At 39.6% G+C, this 17,222-nt stretch overlaps 1 protein-coding gene across 2 annotated transcripts in view; it reads right to left on the reverse strand.

Annotated features, from left to right (window-relative positions):
- Positions 1 to 15,808, reverse strand: part of SFC (ARF GTPase-activating protein) — a 332,752-nt gene extending 316,944 nt beyond the window's left edge. For both annotated transcript variants that reach the window (XM_089403430.1, XM_089403429.1), the window contains exon 1: positions 14,715 to 15,808. In XM_089403430.1, the coding sequence (XP_089259556.1) occupies positions 14,715 to 14,759 (45 nt within the window). In that variant the 5' untranslated portion in view covers positions 14,760 to 15,808. The remainder of the gene's footprint in view (positions 1 to 14,714) is intronic.
- Positions 15,809 to 17,222: the final 1,414 nt, after the last annotated feature.

Below are 17,222 nucleotides of genomic sequence, written 5' to 3' on the forward strand. Positions count from 1 at the left end.
ATTTTGGCATTTGATCTTTTCTTTGAAGATCTCAAGGAGGAAATAGGGTTATGATAGAAATTATAAATTGTTGGAATGAGTGGGTGAAGGACACAATTTGGGGATCACATCTAATGAGAGAAAAGAGGGCCTATTTCGGTGAGAAGAAGGAAGGTCGAGCAAATGAGGAGAAGAGACTGAGTTCGCAAAGAGAGAGGAGTCGTGTTTAGGCAATCATCCGCTGAAGAAAGGGGTCGTGCCCGAGCCAAGTTCGCAGTAGGTAGCAACCGAGTTCTTTGTTGGAAGAGAGGTCGAGTTCGCTATAGAGAAAGTGGCCATTCACTACAAAGGGAGAGACCATTTGTTGGGATGTACTATGCAAAGGAGAGGGGTCGTTTTCTAGGGTTGTTCCTAGCTATAATTTCTCTGGAACTATTGTTGTAATATTTTGTTGATTTATTCTCTGAAGCCTAATAAAATACTGCTTTGTTGGATTTTCCCCACACTGGGGTTTTCCAGGGCAAAGGTTGTAAAAGTTCATGTGCTTGGATTTTTTGTTTCTATCGTGCATAATTTGTTAGAAGCTCAGTTGTGTTAATTGTGCATAGATTTCAGATCTAAAATTTTTCTAGGTCTTCACTAAAAAATAAATTTCTGGAATACAAATTTACTAACACATTAACCGTTTGGCAAGAGAGGGTTGCTTATCTACTAGTTGTGGATGCTCAAGGAACCATGTTAACTTTCACTCTAATACTTCAGAATCATATCTATGTCTAAAAACATCACAAACACACTGAAATACCCACAACTTTAAGCACTTTGCACAGCGGAAATGTACAACAATGAATCAACAAAGTACACAATATTTTTGCAGACCCAAAACTTGTTTATATTACTACCTTAATACAACAAACATAGGGCTCCCATACTAGGGATCATGGACCTCACAATCAGCCTTGATATAAGAAATAACTAGGGCTTGAGGTCAACAACTTATGGTCCTAAATTTGCCCACACAACAAGAACAAATACATTGACTTACTTGTTGAAGGTGCTCATTCACTTATAGCGCTTTGGTCCCCTTGTCCTTGGTGTACCTGGCAGGTCCTTTGCCACCTATCTCACAGAGATCTTGTTGCTCCAAAATCTTTGCACTCAGCTGCTCACAAGGGTCTTTGCTCCTTCAAATTCTCTTGCACAATCAGCTCAACAAGTCTGGATTCTCACAATGAAGTGGGATCTTCCAAACATTGAACAATCAACCTTCACAAATATGCCTTGTCAGAGTAGGTTAGTGTGATGTTCCCAACTAATTAATCGCTTAAGGGATGAACTAGCATATCGATCCTCGTAGGCTATAGTCCTCAATAAAGGTGAAAACCCCCAAAATACCTAAGTGTCTTGGTGAGTTTTGGGACAATTGGGCAAAGAAACCCAAAATTGGGGATTGAATAAAGTTTACTGAATCAATTAAGAAGAAGAGACCTCTCTAGGAAATCTATAAATATGAGTGGGATGAATTCATGTTCGAGCATCATTGTGTGGATCAATTTGTCTTTGTTTTTCTCAAGCCTAGGGTTCTAACGATTTTAAGACCCCTTCTCTGTCAATTTCGGTGGTGAAAGATTCCACCCTAGTTGACTCTATTTTAGTTTTTCTTTGTTCATTCTTTTTTGGCACAGCAAGAGAATATCTTTCTACAAGGACTGAATTCTGGTCAAGTCTGGTGGCAGAACAAGCCAACTGAACAACAGATCTCCTAAGGGCAAGGTCAAAGGGTATCTGAAGTTCTTTCAATTTTGTGGCTACACCTGAATCTCTTGAACACCGAAACTCTTTATGCCACGAGACTGTCTGAAGCTGATAGTATGCAAGGATCCTAAGTAAAATCTTGGCCATCCGTAAGTTATGTAACTCCCCCTGTGACGGAACAACGACTCAACGAACAGTGTGAGGATCCCGAAACTCATCCGGAGTCAGAAAACCCCTCATGACAGAAGAGCGAGTTGTCTGAACCTGACTTAGTTTTCCAAGTGCCCATCGAAGTTCGAATAGCGAAGCGCAATTGAAGATCTGGTGAGTGAATCTACAAGGTCAAGGAAAAGGTTGAACCCACTGCAATCTGGCGCGAGAATATTCTAAGACAGGGTGTTCCTCCCTTACTAAAGAAGTTCGTGAATCAGAACGCAATAGTGATTATTACTGTAAGATTCTTCGCAATCAAATGGTAGGTTTTGGAAGAATATTAAAGTGTAATATTGGTTGACAATTTAGAGGTAGTAATTTGTGAAGTCTGAAATTATTGGGCCCTTAACGTTGTTGGTAGAATTATGTAGATGTTTAAAATATAAACATGACTGGACGGTGATTTGTTGGTGAATAAATTGTTATAATATGCTTGGTGTTATCGCATGAATTTATTATCCTGTGTTGTGGATTTATTGTATTTATACACCGAAGGTTGTTTTTTCTACATTGTTCTATTCATTGTTTAAGAAGTTGGGTTGCTCATTATTTGTATTAAGTTAATTATTGTTTAGGAAGGAAAAATTATGTTCTAAAAACCCTACTGCATAAGAAACCCTAGGGCAGAATTAACCTCGCCCATTATAGTTAGCTCCTCCTACACCATTATATAACAGCTCCAAACAAGGTCTGCTCACACCATGAATTTACCATTGAATTCCTTGTACAACGCAACCCTTTCAACCTTAACTTCTCACAGTGCATAAGCCCTATTAGGTCACTAAATATCAATCATCAACTAGTAACTTAGCAACCCAAACTTCTCCAACGCATCTACCCACAAGCTTCCTTTCTACTTCTTTTTTGTACCTAAGGTAATTCGCACTTTTGTTCAAGTAACGAGGCTATTTTCAGCCTAACCCTGAAGTCCAGCGTTGCTTATTCAGTCAATGCGGCACATTATTGCAGACCAGGCTGGGGCTAGAAAAGGCTCCATTCAGGGCTCTTCCCTCTCCCTTCTACAAGAACAAAAGACACCCTCCAATAAAGAATTTGGTAGTAAAACCTTGGCCTGAACAGTCATTCGCTAAGGCAGGAAAATACACAGAAATTGTGCTTCTTTTCTCCTAGATTCGACCTGTCCAAAGCCCTAACTAGGGCACAAACCCCACAAGAAACTTGAACTTATCACAGAGAAGACTCAGCCCTCTTTCCAGCTCTTCTAACCAAGAAAGACCACAAAACTTGCTCCTCTTCCAAGCTCGACTCCTCTTGAGGTCTGAGGCTCCCTTAGCTTGTTAGAATTGCCTCTTCAGATGAGTTTCACTTGTGTGTTGAAACCTCTCATGTTCTCCTATATTTATAGTTTCCTAATGTTTCCTTTATGTACCCCTTTCCTCCTTCAAGGATGCCCTGACACAACAATAAGAAAAAACAATGAATTTCTCTTGGGCCTTTAGCCCACAACTTTGGGTCCAAGGCCCACCACTCCGGTACACAACCCGCAAAACCACATTATTTGTGGGTCAACTCCACACAACCCCAATACCCCAAGGGTTGTGGGAGTACCTCCCAAGCTACACCTCTCAACAAACCACAATTAGTGTGCATTAATCCTCTCTATGAGAGTGTTATTTAATTGTAATTAAGTCAGCCATAACAAACAAGTGAATTTAAATTAGTCTTTCAGCTACTTAGTCTATTCGAGTGTTATTTCATTATCTCTTCTCTCTTTTGTTTTGCAATTGCTCGTGTAGTTATTTTATCACAACTAGATCTTGAACTTGTGCTTAAAATCTAAAATGGTATCAAAGCATTCAAGGAATTTATGAAAAATATACTCATATTATTAAAGGTCAAAAAGGATTAGATAGCAAGAGAGGATGGATCACAGCTCACTATCAATGTGATTCTTACTCCATTCAACTACTTTGATTGGAAACTCAAAATTCTACTTCTACTGCACAGTAAGGGACTTTATAGAATCACTATAGCAACTAAAATTGAACCCATTTCAACCATAGATAAGGCAAAAGACTTCAATAGAATGGATGAGGCCTATGGGATCCTGTAATTATCTATTTATCTAGACTTACACTTTCATTATGCTACTTGTACAACTCCCAATAAAGTGCGGACCAAGTTGAAGAGTTTATCTGGCAAGTTAGATGAGTTGAGAGGACATCAATCGAAGAATGAGCTCATAGCTTTGGGCCGAAGCAAACATCAAGACCATACAGAACTTCTTCTCCAAGTTAAAGACTTTGCTTTATCAAGTAAAAGCTTGTGGCATTGATAAAAAGGAGGAGCAGCTTATCCTCTAACTTCTTTCAAAGCTAGGACTTGAGCATTTAGTATTTATTTCTTCTTTCCACATTAAACTTTCTATTATTGGCATTTTATAGAATCATTGGTTCATGAGCAAAATAAGCTCATTCATATGTGGGTGCTTAAATTCTCCAAGGCCCATGCACTTATAATGCAAGAAACTAGCAAGCAGAAAAGCAAGGGTAAGAAGGAGCCAGATCATAAGAAAGATGGAAAACAAAAGGCCACTAAGCAGGAGTTTGAATCCCAAAGGAGGAAAGTCCAAGAAGGAGAAATAAAGTGAACATAATGCAACAAAGGATTTCATCCAGAAGGTGCACGTATGAAGAATTCAATTGACCTGGTGGTGCAGACCCTCCGCCCGCGTCATCCTGAGGACTACATTCTAGATAATGCAAGAAGAAGTAGAGGGACAAACCACCAAAAGGCAAAAGTATGCATCATGCTTTGATTGCAATAACTTCTCCTAACACTTGGATTCTTAATTCAAGAGCCACTCATCATATGGCTTCATAATCTCATACTCTCTCATACATGGAGTCTTGTACTAGACCACCTATTTGGTGGGAGATGATTCTCTTATTGAGGTAGCGGAATAAGGGAGAGTAGATCTTGACTATAGGAGCTCTCAAAATGTGCTTCATGTTACTAACCTCTATAAATCTTTTCTTCATCTACTAGATTACACACTCGTGATCAAGCAAGAAAGTTGAGTTCACTCCAAATTCAGTGATAACTTCAAAGATGACAAATGTTTCTAGATGGACAATTGGTGGGGTTGACCACCATTCTAGTTTGTATTATTTCTCTCATTTCATTCCAAAATCACATTCTTTTCTTGTTACCCATGGCAAGGAGGACAACAAGTTATGGCAAGAAAGGTTCGACATCTAAATTATAGGTATTTGGATCAACTAAGTAAAAGGAATGGTTGAAGGCCTACCACAAATACAATACATAGATGGAATTTGCCAAGGATGCATACTTGGCAAGCATCTTGAGGACAAGTTTGTTGGAAACCAGGGTAATACAGAGAAAGGGGGTGAATCAATATTATACAATTTTTAGCGCCTTTTAAGATCTTCAAGTTATTAATAATAAACCACACAAAAATACCATAAATTAAATGAAGCACACATAGATCAGGAGACAAATATTTACATGGAAATCCATACAGGAGAAAACCACAAAAATTATGTCAGAATATTATTGTAGGCTCCAACATACTGTTACATTCAATTTACTAGCAACAACCAGAAGGAGACACCCATCCCCTTAGATTTACAGCCTATTGAAGAATCTAAGGCAAGATGACATTAATGATTCCTCTAACTATGATAACTGCTTGTGATGTATTTTTACTTGTTAGGATTATCTTCTTCTTATTATTATTCTAGTGTGTTCTTCAATCATCAAACAACTACCAAAACAAGAAGATCAACAAGATACAAGTACACAAGATGTAGGCTCCAAGCCAGGGCAAAACCCCTCCTCTTGAGAAGAGAACCCTTCAACTCTTCTTATAGATTCTTTATTGACGAATACCAAGACTTTGGACCAACACTGAAGTCCTTCCAAGACCAAGATCATCTTCTCAAGAATGTGCTTGCTTCACTGCTTTCCAAACCCAACAGAATCTCTTCCGGCAAAACTACTTCGACCTCTAACTACAGCTTTTCGGCCCTGACTGCATATCTGCAATTCGGCCTCCCAGCAACAACAGCTACTTCGCACGTGTGAGCTTGAACTGCTTCTTCTTAGCCTCCAGCTACCTCGCTTGACCTAATTTGACTGCTGGATCTAGAAGGGGACTTTGTTGGACCTTCCTTTAGCTCTTTTTCACCAAATCAAACCTCCACAACAAAACCCTGGCCCGGCAACAAAAACCCTAGCAAAAAGCTGCAGAATTTCAGCCCTCTTCTTCGCTTGCCCTTTTCTACTTCTTCCTTCGCATGAGAGAGAGAGAAATGAGTGGGTCCAAATGAGGTTGAATTGTCTTCTATATATAGGTCTTCCAGGGGGACAAATTCTAGCTTCTAAGCTAACTTGACAGGCTGGCAAGCCGACTTGGTCTTGGAAGGCTCAATAAAATAATTCTTTTTACAATTTACAAGATGCCCGATGGGGTCTTCATATTATGACAACGTCCATATTTCACTTCTTGACCTAGGACAATCCTAGAAGCACTTTCAATTAGTGATTGACCTATAAAACAAATTTCTTGGGCAAGAAACCCAAGCTCAATAATAATAATAATAATTTTTCTTTCTTTTACAAAATACAAGAATCAAAAGTACATTTCATATTTATGAAGACCGAACCTAGTTACACTTTCTTCAACACTCCCTCTTATTAGGGAGGTATTCATAAATGGTACATGGCTATTCTCAATATTGAAGAGATCTCATAAGAAGAGTCGGACTAGTAATCCATCTGTATAGCATCATTATAACCAACATTGTCACATAGCAAGGCCTTGACTAACAGCTCTATCTCTCAATAGATTAGAGCACAATGTTGGCGAGACCAATGATTATAGACACCTTCATCATTGTCTCTCAAGGTACATACCCACCCAGGTGTTCACCAAGTATGACCTTCTAGGACTATTCTTATCTTGGGTCCCCAGCCCTCAAAGAATATCGGTCCTCTTGCCTACTCTTATCTTGGATGTCCTACCACATCCTCAAAGAGTATTCCTGCCAAACTTCCAGTCCCAGGAAGATTTCATTCGGTTCCTGCCAAACTTCCAGTCCCAGATAATGATGCATAAGTCCTAGATCCTTCATATCGAATTCAGCTACCAGCATTTTCTTACACTCTTGAAGTCTTCATTACCAGCTAATAGAAGATCATCTACATATAGAAGAATGATGACAAGTTCATCATTTTTCTACTTTGATGTAGAGATTGGGATCTGTTATGCTTTTCCTGGAACCCAACCTTTGCAAGTATGTATCCATTCTAGCATACCATGCCCTAGAGCTTGCTTGAGGCCATAAAGTGCCTTCTTCAATCTGCAAACATGAGTTTCTCTATCCTTTACTTCGAATCCCAATGGTTGCTCTATGTAGACTTCTTCATCTATGGTACCATTCAAGAATGTTGTTTTGACATCCATTTGATGTAACTTCCATCCCATAACGCTGCCAGAGATATCAGAGATCGGATCGTGGTATACTGTGTTGTGGGAGCAAAGGTCTCTTCATAGTCAATGCCTTCTTCCTGAGGGAAGTCTCGAGCCATGAATCTAGCCTTGAATTTATCTATGCTTCCATCTGCAGCATGCTTGATCTTATATAGCCACTTAGAGGTTACCACTTATTTGTTTTCCGGTCTTGGGACAATTTCCTAGACTCCATTCTTCATAATAGATTGGTATTCCTCATTCATTGCATTCTTCCATTCTTGGTGTTTGGTTGCTTCTTCGAAAGTGGAAGGTTCATCTTCAATGAGCTTCGACATGTATGTTGCATATCCTGAGTATCTTTTCGGTTTCTTGCTCTCCCTGAATCTTCCTCTTGCGGTGTGACCTTCTGCTTCTTGAAGTGTAGAAGTTAACCAGTTAGGTCTCTTTCTTCTTTCAGGGAGAGAGATTGGTTCACTGGGACCTTCTTCTTCATGATGAGAGACTTCTTCTTCCTTATTAACTTCTTCCTCAAACATAAGAAGATCCTTCTCATCAGAATCAAATGGGAGTTCTTTGGATTTCTTGAAGGCAATGTTGTCATCAAATATTATATCTCTGCTTACTTCTATTTGATGTCCTTCCTTTATGTAGATCTTGTAAGCCTTGGAAGAGTTGCTATATCCAACAAATATTACTTTCTTGCTTGCGCGATCTAGCTTCTTTCTTTTGTCCTTGGGAATGTGAATATATACAGGACACCCAAATATCCAAAGATGATCAATATTTGGTTTCTTTCCAGTGAAGACTTCTTCTAGTGTTATATTGCCAAGTGACTTGTGAGGACTTCTATTTTGAATGTATATTGCAGTATTTGTTGCTTCTCCCAATAGGAATTTTGATAGATCTTAGTCATATGTAAGTTCTGTGTAGGTTGCTGAGGCTGCGCCTTCTTCTTGTGCATCTTGGCTATCAGCACCGGGCATTCTTCTATAGTGTGGTCAAATTGGCTCTATTCTTTCGTTCAACTACTCCATTCTGCTAGGGATTGTATGGAACTATAAGCTCCCTCTTAATCCCAGCCTCTTTACAGAAAGCAATGAGTTCTTTGGAGGTATACTCGCCTCCATTATCTGACCTTAGAATCTTTATCTTTCTTTTTGTAAGATTTTTTGCCTCTACCTTGAATTCTTGAAATTTTATGAATACTTCATCCTTGGATTTAAGTAAATAAACCCAAGTTTTACTTGAATGATCATTAATGAAAGTAACATAATATAGATGACCTCCAAGTGATTTAGACATGGGACCACACACATCAAAGTGGATAAGATCTAGAATCTCTTGAGCTCTAGATGTACTATTTGCAAATGGTTTCTTTGCATTCTTTCCCAAAGCACAACCTTTGCAGACTCCTTCATGGTCTTCTTTGAGATTGGGTATCCCATTTACAATGGAGTTTAGAGTTGGCAAGATCTTGTAATGAAGATGGCCCAATCTTCTATGCCAAAGTTCACACAGACTTATCTTAATGCGGACAAGTGCTTGATTTAGAGGAGATGAGAGTCTGTAGAGTCTTCCTTCTCGAACTCCAGCGGTTCTAGATTTTTCAATGCCAGAATCTTTAGCCCAAACCACTACTTTACCATCTATAAAAGCAACTTTATCTCCTTTTTCTTCTAATGATGAAACAGAAATAAGATTTTTGCACAAACCTGGAACATATAGAATGTTGTTGAGATGGATGTTACGTCCTCCTTCCAACTCAATTGATGTAGATCCAATGTTTTTACCGGATAGCTCTTGTTGTCACCAAGCTCCATAGAGTATGAGGACTTTCCTTTGGATAGGGTTTTGAGTTGCTTGTGATATCCAGTCATGTGTCTTGAAGCTCCACTATCTATCACCCATATATTTTTCATCTCGAAATGTTCCGATGAGGGTAGAGAACAATCCTTCATTCTTTGAAGATTTGAGATCTTTGGAAGAGAAGAAACTATTCCATACTGCTTTGAAACTTAGTTTGATGGGACTTGCTATTGATGAACACTTCTTTTAAAGCTTCTTCATAATAGAGTTCACCTTCTTCATGCCTTGTGTGAACCATTGCTTCGATACCATGTTGACGAATCTAAGGCAAGATGACATAATGATTCTTCTAACTATGATAACTGCTTGTGATGTCTTTTTACTTATTAGGATTATCTTCTTCTTATTATTATTCTAGTGTGTCCTTCAATCATCAAACAGCTACCAAAACAAGAAGATCAACAACATACAAATACACAAGATGTAGGCTCCAAGCTAGGGCAAAACCTCTCATCTTGAGAGGAAAACCCTTCAATCTCTTCTTATAGATTCTTCATTGACGAATACCAAGACTCTTGACCAACACTGAAGCCCTTCCAAGACCAACATCAGCTTCTCAAGAATGTGCTTGCTTCACTGCTTTCCAAACCCAGCGAAATCTCTTCCGGCAACACTACTTCGACCTCTACCCACAACTTTTCAGCCCTAACTGTAGATTTGCAACTTCCCCCCCCCCCCCGCAACAGCAGCTACTTCGCACGTGTGAGCTAGAATTGCTTCTTCTTAGCCTCCAGCTACCTCGCTTGACCTAATTTGACTTCTGGATCTAGAAGGGGACTTTGTTGGCCCTTCCTTCAGCTCTTTTTCACCAGATTGAACCTCCACAACGAAACCCTAGCCGACAGCAAAAACCCTAGCGAAAAGCTGCAGAATTTCAGCCCTCTTCTTCGCACGTGTGGAGAGAAAGAGAGAGAGAGGAACCCAAAACACTTCTTCTCCTTCTTTTGCCTTCTTCACTTGCCCTTTTCTACTTCTTCCTTCGCATGTGAGAGAGAGAGGAATGAGTGTGTCCAAATGAGGTTGAACTGTCTTCTATATATAGGTCTTCCAGGGGTACGAATTCCAGCGTCTAGGTCGACTTGACAGGCTAGCAGGCAGACTTGGTCTTGGAAGGCTCAATAAAATAATTCTTTTTACAATTTACAAGATGCCTGATGGGGTCTTCATATTATGACAATGTCCCTATTTGACTTCTTGACCTAGGACAATCCTAGAAGCACTTTCAATTAGTGCTTGACCTATAAAACAAATTTCTTGGGCAAGAAACCCAAGCTCAATAATAATAATAATCATTTTTCTTTCTTTTACAAAATACAAGAATCAAAATTACATTTCATATTTATGAAGACCAAACCTAGTTACACTTTCTTCAACACAGCCAACCTGAAGTAGACTCTAATCCCCTAAAATATAAAGGCACCAACCTAAAGGAGACACCTATCCCCTAACTTGCAAGCACAAACATGTTGGAGGCACCAACACCCTAATATTTGGAAGCACCAACTCCTTGTGCTAATCAAATCCCTTTTTCATACATTTTCAAACTTAGATCCATAGGCTTTTCAAATCAAACTTACTCATACAAACTTCTTAATCGCTTCTCCAGCTTGGTCTTCCTCAAGATTTCTTCTACTGCTTCTCTTCAGATCTGAACTTAAACACATCTGTCGAGAACCCATACACCAAATATTTAGCCTTCTTTTGCAGTCAAACTCTATCTTTGCATTGCATCTCTTCACCTCTGGCTCAAATCTCATCTTAGCGACATCACACACTCTATATTCATCATTCAGATCTGCTCTCGTCTCAGCATTTAACCAACTTGCACAATCACCACTCTCAGGATCTTTTTTCCTCACTCGGCTCACTCTTCTTCAAGAGATTTCTTTTGCTTTTATAGTTTTGGTTCTTTCCTTTACCATGGGCATCGATCCATGGTATTGCAACTTGACTGGGTCACTCTACCTTCTTAACTAGTTCAGCACACCATCTTATATTCACACACAGCAATCCCATAGTTCTCTCAATTCCATTTTTAACTAGATTTGTGCTCTCTTGCTAGACCAATTCTCTCTCTCTCTCTCTCTCTCTCTCTCTCTCTCTCTCTCTGTGTGCTCTCTCTATCTCAACAAGCTCTCTCTCATTCACTCAACTCCTTTTATCTGCTAGATTCATGCACACGGTCAGCCTTTACTCTCCACAAAATTCGCCACTCCTTGCGCGCATGTTGTTCTCCCTTGTGCTCTCTGACAGTTCTCTAACAACCCTGACAATTTCTAACATCCCTGATCACCACTCTCTCAATAGCTCATGTCCTTTATTTTTGTGATCTAACTGGTCTATTCATTAACAAATCATATATGTTGTCTTACTAGTCCATTTATATTTAAAAATGACACAAGAGTGCTTAGGCGCCTTTACCCTTTCTTAGCCTTCCAGATGATCCGACGATGTAAGCAGGTGCTTAACATGCTACAGTTGTTGAATCTAGGCCTTTTTGTAATAGCCATGCATCGAACACTCAAACATGAGCGGATGTCGAATGCTCAAGTTTCTTTTCACCTTGACTTTCACCTAAAACAACCCCCAGTACATGTCCCATGAACTGTTGGATTGAAGACGGGACTTTATGACACTCTTCACTACTCCCTAAAAGCTTTTTGGTGGGCCCTCTTTCCTAGACATCACACCATCGGCCTTGACCCCCATACCATGTTCTCCCACTCCACCTCCCTTTATGACATCCCTGGGCAACCCCCTCCAACCCTCCCCTCCCACCTTATGCCACCTCTTCTTTGTATCGGTGATCAAGAGAGCAACCAGAGCTTTGAGAACCAACAGAGCCGCTGATGAGGTTGGGTTTCAGGGCGAATTCCTCAAGCATGGCATCCAATCACTTGAGACGTATATTGCAAATATTTTTAACTATGTGGTTTGTTCAAGCTTCCCCGCTACTGGAAAAGACACATCATCCATCCTATCCACAAATTGGGGAGCAGTGTTGATTTGAATAACTACAAAGCTATCATGGTGGTCCACACATTCTCCAAACTTTATACCACAATTATACACCAATGGGTTTCTAAGGAACTAAAGAATCGACATCTCAAAGCTACAGGACAAGCAAACTTCCGCCTAGACTACAAAACAATTGATCACATCTTCACCCTAAGAGCCATCATTGAGAAGGCTCGCCATCACTATTCGCAGCTTTACAGTTGCTTTGTTGATTTCCGAAAAGCTTTTGACACCATTTAGAGGGAGGCACTATTCCGAAGACTCCGCGACATTAGCAAATCAAAGATCCTCTTAACTGTTATCATGAGACTATAAGTCTATAACAGGCAAATTATATACGTAATGTATACATATATTTTATTAATGAATTGAAAAATAGATGATGAATTACAGCGGAGGCCCCACAGCGTAAATACTAGGTGAGTGCCTAGTTTACACGAAGAGGCGTGTCCCTTATGAATAGGGCACATCCTTATATTTCCCTAACTAATTATGTTTGTTACATTACCACCGCCTTTAAAAATTGTTTTGTCCTCAAAGCAAAAAGGTAACGAGGGGTATTTTTGATGGAAACTTTTTGTCTCCCATGACAAGTCTTCTTTAGGAAGGTTTTTCCATTATTAGAATAGTATATCAAATATGGGTTCGGAGGGCAAATAAAAAATAAATAAATAAACATTACATCTGCCAAATGAATTGCTCTAACACAGTCACCCAAGAGCGTTTTTCTAGCATATACTTCATACGTTCTGATTTTTATGAATGATGTCTGGTCTAGAGCAATGTTACGCCTTCTAATACCCTTATGTTGTTGCAATTTCAGGAGACTTTTTGCAGCTAAGAATGTTGCCACCTTCATGTTGAACCTCATTGTTGGCTAAAATCATTGATGTGCCCCCATGAATTGCTGATCTTATTGTCCAATCGAAATCCTTCTTTCTCAGAACCCCAAAGAGTTGTACCACATTATGTCATATCTAGCATAAGCTCATATATTTTTTCCCTTTTCAGATTATCAAATCATTCTGAAAGTTTCGAACTTGGAAACCTTTTATTTTGTGGGTGTGTGTGTATATATATATATTCCGTCACCTTCCTCTTGGTCATTCTTCCTTTCAACAAGTGTGCTCCAGGGGCTCCCTTCTGATATCATATAGGTAAATAGCATGCACAAAAGCTAGAGAGAGAAAATACAGAAATATTTTATTCATACTGTCAATATTACATCTCTCACACACAATGAATCACCATACACGACATTCATAGCAACCCTTGCCAGTTTGTTCAACTTTGTGTCATTAGCTAATTATAAGAAGATGGAGGGTTGATTTCACTTTATTTGCCATTTCTATGGAGGTGAACGGTTGACTTACAATATCAACTTTCAACAATGAAACACAATGCTCCATCCCCAGCCTCTCTGTTGGCCTACGTTATGGCATCGGGATTACAGCTCTTTTATCATTGAAATAACAATAAGCACTGCCTCTGCTTTTGAAAAGTTATGGTCAGATGAGGCTAGTACCCGAATCAAAGCCAAAGGATTTTTTATTATTCAAGAATAGCATTTTGCTAATATACATGCCTTGCATGTAACAAAATTCCAGGGTCAAGATAAATAAATACTGAATACTATTCTGCTAATGTAGATGCCTCAAATTTAGCAGAATTTGTGGGTGAAAAATTAGCTAACCTATAACCCCAAACACCCTTTGCTACTTAAAACTTTCATTATGTGCTTAACTCAAAGCAAAACCAGATAACAGGAATTTGACAGTATGGCAGTCAACTTTGTAGCTATATTAAATGATAAACCTAATACTAAATAGATAAAATTTGCTTCATAATGCACTTAGTTACATGTTATAGATCAAGATAAGGAATTCAAAATTCCTTATTGAATTGTTCTTCAGAAGAGTATAATCACAGAGCGAAGGATGGATGCTGTAAAGTTTGTGGTGGGGCAGCAAAGGAAGCCACGATGAGAAAGCTGAGTAATTTCATGAAATTATGGAAAAATGAAAGAGCAGGACCACTTTCATAATGCAGTGATACAAGTTTTGCTTCATAATGCACTCGGTACATGTTATAGATTGAGATAAGGAAAGATTGATATGTTCCCTATTGAATTGTTTTCAGCAGATTTTAAACAAGCAGGAAAGATTGATGGCGGAGCAGGGTGGGGAAGCCAGGATAGGACAGATGAGTAATTTAATGTAAAATTATCGGAAAAATGATGGGGCGTTTGTTTATATTTCTTGGATCGATGTTGAAATTTACTTCTATCTTCCGACATTGAATAACACTGTATCCATAACATAAGATGTAGTTAAAAATCGATGTTCATAAATGTCTACTGTTAGTAGCCGATATTATGCAGCAGCTGTTATTTAGAAGAGGCATAAGAAATTGTGTCCCAACCAACCTGCTTGCGGAACATGGGCGAGTCGTCCAGCTTTGTGAAATACATGGTTGTCGATGCTGCACTGTCTGCTTCCCAATCCTCATGAAAGAGCGGACACACTCATAATATATCCTACCCTCGAACAGTTAAGGAGATTCGACCTCCAAACCTCGCCCTTTCCAAACAAGGGAGAACAGCAGAAGATCTCCTTTCTAAACCCTTCCGATTTCACCTCCTGCAGCCCTGGCAGAGATGGATATTGTTCGCACATATATGTGCATCTAATATTAAAAGACAAAGCTAAGCATCACACCGATATCGTGTTCCACAATTCAGACCCTCGTGGCACTGAAAATGGACAGCATAACCAAAATGCCAATCAATGCACCCAAATAGCATTCCTCCTCAGCAGGCAACCACTCCGAACCCCTTCATCATCAACTGTGAGCGTTAACTTAAATGTTTCCAAAGATTTCACATCAGACGTAGGCCACACACCAGCGTTCGAGCCACGGGGAAGTTTCTTTACGGTGAGAGATCTCTTGGGCCGGCCTCTAGAACAGTCTTCGAACAGCCGGAACTTCAAAGCGAAGCATAAGCTTTCTTTGCGCCTGGACTAAAGACAACGGTTTCGAAGCACTCGAAAGACCAAATGAAAGCAATCTTTTCACCCAACTCCCGGATTACGGTATAAAGGACACGAGTTCGACCCACCGGAACATCAACATCAAGCTTAAAAGCACGTCACACGAAACGTATTCCGCGGACGGACGGATCCAGCTGCTGGAAAGTCGAAATTAAAAGCTATATGAGGAAGAACGAACGCCGGATTCGAACTACCGAAATATCCAAAAGAAGCAATCCGGGCACTCCCGAGGGTATTTCAAGGCCGACAAAGGAAAAACCAAAGACAGCCCCTACTGCAACATTTTTTACTCAAAACACACCGTTCGAAGCCACCCCGGCATATTAAACATTGCTAAATGCAGCCTTTGGACATGGATTAGTGAAATCCGCATTAAACTGTGTCCTACCCGGCGATCTTTCGCTGGATCCCCGCGGAACCCTCTCCGCAACACCGCTGACGGGGCTATAAGTCGGCACGTTTTCGTGAAAGTTCATGCACTGCCTGCTGTAGTGCAATACATCCACCTGTGAATGCCTGCCAACGTGGCACCAGGTCAGATGCGTTAATGAGCCCGTACTCGAGTGGCGCCCAGCCGTCGACTTCTGAGGCTGCCACGTAGAACACGCGCACATGGCCGCACTGATTGCACGCACTCGATATTATTTTTTGGGGATTATTATATCAGTAAGGGGTATTTACTAAGGATATTTTAATTATGTAGGGAGCATGTGAGCCGGCTTCGCTTAACCAAGGAGCAAGTCTACAAGGCATCTATGACGCCTCTTCCTCATCAACGAATAATATTTCATGCTCCAATGGACCCCATGGTCCCTCTTCTTGAAACTGACATTTGAGAATCCCAGGGAAGTTGCTTTAATTAGCAAATGCTCGAATTCCTCGCCACAATTATATTTGCAAATAAATTGCATACACAATGATGATGTATTATATTATAATATAGTGGGCCGGGGAAAAATTTGAGCCCTTTAACGGATTCTCTTTTTTCTCTCTTTTTAAGTCAAGGATTTTTTCCAATCTTCTTTTTACCAATGTTAATAAATTTATTGTTAATTTGATAGAGAAGAAAGAAAATATTTTTAACGTTTATGAGGCTAAAGATGGTTTATGGGACAGATTGTTTCTTCATCTGCTTGATGTATTTGACCCTTTTTCTGTGAAGCTTCAAAATAAATGCTCCGAGCTTCTCGACAAACCCCTCGCTAAATAGATTATCCCAAGAGCTAGCTACCAGTGTATCTGCATAACTTTTCATGTTGTCTTTGAAGGCCTCACATTCTAAAATGAAATGTTTTTCTGTTTCCACTTTTCTAGAAGAACAAAAAATGCATACTCTTTCCTCCCACGCTTCCTTTGGCCTTTTCCGGCGCCCTGTTTCACAATGGAGTTGATGAGAATTGGTCATTAACTGAGCAATAAGAATTTTGGCTCTCCAAGAGATATTGGCCTCTATGTATGCTTTTGGTTGATGACTATGAGTGGGATTAAACACTTCAATATAGTAATTTTTCTTTCTCCCTAGCTCCTTATCCCAAGTAGGCTTGTGGAACTTTTCCATAACAAAAGCTTTTATCTCTTTGTTGTTTATGGGACACGCATTCAAGCAAATACCCCATTTACTAAACCATTTGTTATTTTGCTGCATCCAAGTTTTTTTGCTCTTGCACAATCTATCATTAAAGACAACCTTAGGCCATCTACCCTCTTCCATTTGCTCAATTTTTTTAAATGCCTTATGACTCGCACTATAGCAATTGCTTCAATAAGAGCAGTCCATGTTTCACTTAACAAGATATCATAAGGAACTGCACTTTTAATCTTAAATTTGTTTGTAATCAAACGCTTCTGAATTTTCTCAATTTGTCTCCACTGCATGTTAGATG

Source organism: Pinus tabuliformis, chromosome 2_1 (assembly GCF_031772625.1).
Source record: "Pinus tabuliformis cultivar Carrire ecotype Pingquan chromosome 2_1, CPIR1, whole genome shotgun sequence".
Classification (NCBI taxonomy): Eukaryota; Viridiplantae; Streptophyta; class Pinopsida; order Pinales; family Pinaceae; genus Pinus; species Pinus tabuliformis.